Source organism: Fonticula alba (assembly GCF_000388065.1).
Source record: "Fonticula alba strain ATCC 38817 unplaced genomic scaffold supercont2.10, whole genome shotgun sequence".
Classification (NCBI taxonomy): domain Eukaryota; order Rotosphaerida; family Fonticulaceae; genus Fonticula; species Fonticula alba.
In genome coordinates, this window is record NW_009242980.1 from 226,598 (window position 1) to 230,267 (window position 3,670).

Consider the following 3,670-nt stretch of genomic DNA (forward strand, 5'->3'; position numbering starts at 1 on the left):
CCCCCCTCCCTCCCTTCCCACACGCACATGCAACGCAGGCCCGCTTCTACTCCACTCCCACTTCGACCACCCAGGAGGAGGAGCCCAACGTCATTGCCACCGCCGGCTCGGACGTCTTCACTCCCACCACCGGCAAGGCTCCCAGCATCAACCGCAACTTCAACGTGCGTCTGCCCTCCGCCCTGGCCTTTCCTCCCCCCCCCCTCTCGCCACCCGTCCGGCCCTTTTCCAGACCGCCCCCCCCTCCCTCGCCTCTGCTGACTCGTTCGCCTGCCCACATGCACACGCGTACACAGACCACCAAGTACGGCGGCCGCCATACCGTCACCCTCATCCCGGGTGACGGTATTGGCCGCGAGCTGACCGACTCCGTGCGCGCCATCTTCAAGGCCGCCGAGGTCCCGGTCGTCTTCGACATTGTCGATCTCGTCCCCGATGAGACTGGTACATGACTTCTCCCCCCCCCCCTTCCCCCCTCTCCGCGGCCACTGTCGCTGTCGCCACTCCTCCCTCCGCACCCGTCTGTCCTCCTGGCTGTCCTTGCTGACAACACTCGCGCCCTCCCCCGTCCCCTTCCCCCGGCCCATGCTCCCCCACAACCAGGCAACGTGGACATCTCCGAGGCCGTCCAGTCCCTGCGCCGCAACAAGGTCGGCCTGAAGGGCGTGCTCTTCACGCCGATCCTGCGCACCGGGTCCCAGTCCTTCAACCTGCAGATCCGCAAGGAGCTGGACCTGTACGCCAACCTGGTCATCTGCAAGTCCATCCCCGGCTTCCCGGCCCGCCACAAGGATGTCGATATTGTCATCATCCGTGAGAACACCGAGGGCGAGTACTCCGGCCTCGAGCACGAGCCCTTCCCCGGCGTGGTGGAGTCCCTGAAGGTCGTCACCGCCCACGGGTCCGAGCGCATTGCCAAGTTTGCCTTTGACTATGCCCGCCAGAACAACCGCTCCAAGGTGACCGCCATCCACAAGGCCAACATCATGAAGCTCGGTGATGGGCTCTTCCTCAAGTCCTGCGAGGACATGGGCAAGCTCTACTCCCAGATCGCCTTCGACTCCATGATCGTTGACAACTGCGCCATGCAGGTGCGTCGCGCGTGCCGGCCTCTTGCCTCTTCTGCCTGCCTCTTGCGGTCGGGCCCGGGGCAGGAGGCTGCGGCTCTCCTCTTGGCGCCCTCTCCCTCTCCCTCGCCCCCCCTCCCCCATCGCCTGTTCCATGTCGCTCACCCTCCGTCCCCGCCTCCCCGCCTCCCCGCCTCCCCGCCTCCCCGCCTCCCCGTTCATCCTCGCGCACCGACCCATCCCGCGCCGCCCCGACACCGCCCCGACGCCGCCGGCCCCCGTGCACAGATCGTCGCCAAGCCCCACCAGTTCGATGTCATGGTCATGCCCAACCTCTACGGCAACATCATCTCCAACATCGGTGCCGGGCTGATCGGCGGCCCGGGCGTCTGTGCCGGTGCCAACATCGGCACTGACATTGCCCTCTTCGAGCCGGGCGCCCGCCATGTTGCCCGCGACATCCAGGGCCGCAACCTGGCCAACCCGATTGCCATGCTCACCAGTGCCACGATGATGCTTCGTCACATCGGCCTCAGCTCCTATGCCGACAACATCGACAACGCCATCTACAAGGTCGTTGCCGACGGGAAGATCCGCACTCGCTGCATGGGTGGCAACTCCTCCTCCACCGACTTTGTCCTTGGTCTGATTGCCGAGCTCCGCTAAGGTCCTCCCTTCTTCCTCCCCCTGCTCTCCTGCTCCGCGGCATGTGCACGTGTGGGCATGTTGTCTGGATGCAAGAATAGGCGTGCCAGTGCGGCATGCATGTGCCGCGTTCCCCCCTCCTCTCGCCTTGCTGTGCGAACACCTTGCGACTTCTCCTTCCCACATTCCCCCCCCCCCCTGCATTCCTCCTCCTGCTCAAGCACCGCGCGAGCATGCCGGGCGCGATGGGACCTCCGCCTGCGAACGCTCCCTGCCCTGCTCTCACCCCCTTGCGTTTCGTGGCTCGGCTCTTCCCTCTCCTTTGTCCATTTCTTCTTCCCCCCTTCCCTTCCCCTCCCCCTCCCCCTCCTGAATATACATTGTCATAGATAGCTCCTGTCGTGTGCTTGTCCCGGTGTTCATGTGTGAGCGCACTTCCCGCCATATCCCGGGTCGTGTCCTGGATATACATATGTATATGGATGTGTGTGGGTATGTGTTTTCTTTCTGCTCGCATTCGCCCGGCCTCCGCCCCGCTGCCCCGCCGCCGCGCCTCCGTGGTCCCTCCTGAATATGGTCCATTGTTCGGGCGCTTCTGAGAGACTAACTAGACACGTTTCACGAACAACAAACAAACCATGAAGATATTTATTCCGAAAGATGGAGAGGAATGACGGATTACGGGGGCGTAGCTCAAATGGTAGAGCGGCCGCTTAGCATGCGGCAGGCAGGGGGATCGATACCCTCCGCCTCCATTCCCTTTTTCGAGCCCCGCCCAAAGCAGCTTCTCACGTGAAAATCCGCCCGAAATCCCCCGGCGGAAGGGGAGACCTGTGGGGCGTACCGCGGCGGGCACGACCCCGCTCTTTCCCCCGGGCCCCTCCGTGGTGTGGCCGGGGTTGGCCAGGCACCGATCGTTCCCGCCCCGCCGGGGCAGGCGAGGGGCCGCCGGAAAGCTCCCTCGGTGTGCACGCCCGGCGGAAGGGGGGATAGCAACAGTGCTGTTGCCCCGCCCCCCCCCCCCCCCCCCTGGCCCCGGGTCAGGAGCGAGAGACTCTCCCAGAGCGGGGGCGAGCGGCCCACACTGTGGGGCGCTCCGTGATCCGCCACGCGGGGCCAGCGCGCGGGGAGCGCGCGCCCCTTTCCCCCCTCCCCCAAGCGGTGTCCCAGTCCGACAGGGCGGCGTGCTTTTGGCCCTGCCAAAGGGGCCCTGTGGTGCGAGAAAAAATTGCCCCAACGTGTTGCCAGGCAGAAGCGCAGCCCAGCGGTGCATTGGTTCCTTCGCACCAGGGGCGCGCGGGGGGCGGGGGCCGGGGGGGGCCAGGGGACCGGGCGGCCCCCTTCCGTCGCCCAGCTAGGCAGATGTGCCGGGCCAGGCCCGCCCTCCAGCCCGGACCCCCCCCCCCACGCGGCAGTGTCGCCACCCGCATGCGGCCCAGCCAGGACAGATGGGCTTGTGGTGTGAGGGCCAAGGGGGGGGGAGGGGGGCCTAGCACGCGCAGAGAGGCTGGTCAAGGGCGCGGGCGCATCGCGCCAGGTGGATCTCCCTGGCAGACATCCTGTGAGGCCCCGGGGAGGAGAGCAGGGATAGATCTCGACCGGCGCCACAATCCAAGCGGTGGCCACCCACACTTGCGCCAGGGGGGGGGCGCCTCAGGGACAAGCAACCACCACGCCTTCGGCCTTTCTCCAGATGGACGAATGCGGCTGGGAGACTGGGGCGAGGAGAGCGAGGCCCGGGGGACTGGTCGTAGGGCACCTCGCGGGCCATGTCCCCCCTCTCGCCGGCTCCCAAAAAGCCCCCCCATCGCGACTCAACCCCAGAGTCCCATCCTCTAGCCGCCCTCTCCGCCCCCTCTTTCTCATTCCCTCGCCCACACTGCGTCCAGGAGAGCGCGTCCGACGCCCAGTAAAAAACAAAAAAACAAAGCCCCGTTGGCCCGCCAGGCAGCCCCCCC

The 3,670-nt window shown here is 66.5% G+C and overlaps 2 protein-coding genes and 1 non-coding gene across 3 annotated transcripts in view; all 3 read left to right on the forward strand.

The window, feature by feature from the left end:
* The window catches only part of H696_05369 (isocitrate dehydrogenase (NAD+)), a gene marked incomplete at its 5' end in the record, with an annotated part of 3,269 nt that extends 1,165 nt beyond the window's left edge, over window positions 1–2,104 (forward strand). Inside the window, 4 exons of the mRNA XM_009499213.1 lie at window positions 39–164; window positions 297–444; window positions 604–1,091; window positions 1,356–2,104. Coding sequence (XP_009497488.1) covers window positions 39–164; window positions 297–444; window positions 604–1,091; window positions 1,356–1,733 — 1,140 coding nt within the window. The 3' untranslated portion in view covers window positions 1,734–2,104. The remainder of the gene's footprint in view (window positions 1–38; window positions 165–296; window positions 445–603; window positions 1,092–1,355) is intronic.
* A 290-nt stretch (window positions 2,105–2,394) lies between these two features.
* Window positions 2,395–2,467, forward strand: H696_05370. Its single transcript has one exon. It is a non-coding gene; the product is annotated as a tRNA-Ala (tRNA).
* Window positions 2,468–3,413: 946 nt separating this feature from the next.
* The window catches only part of H696_05371 (hypothetical protein), a gene marked incomplete at its 5' end in the record, with an annotated part of 5,030 nt that continues 4,773 nt past the window's right edge, over window positions 3,414–3,670 (forward strand). Inside the window, 2 exons of the mRNA XM_009499214.1 lie at window positions 3,414–3,462; window positions 3,643–3,669. Of these exons, the coding sequence (XP_009497489.1) occupies window positions 3,414–3,462; window positions 3,643–3,669 (76 nt within the window). The remainder of the gene's footprint in view (window positions 3,463–3,642; window position 3,670) is intronic.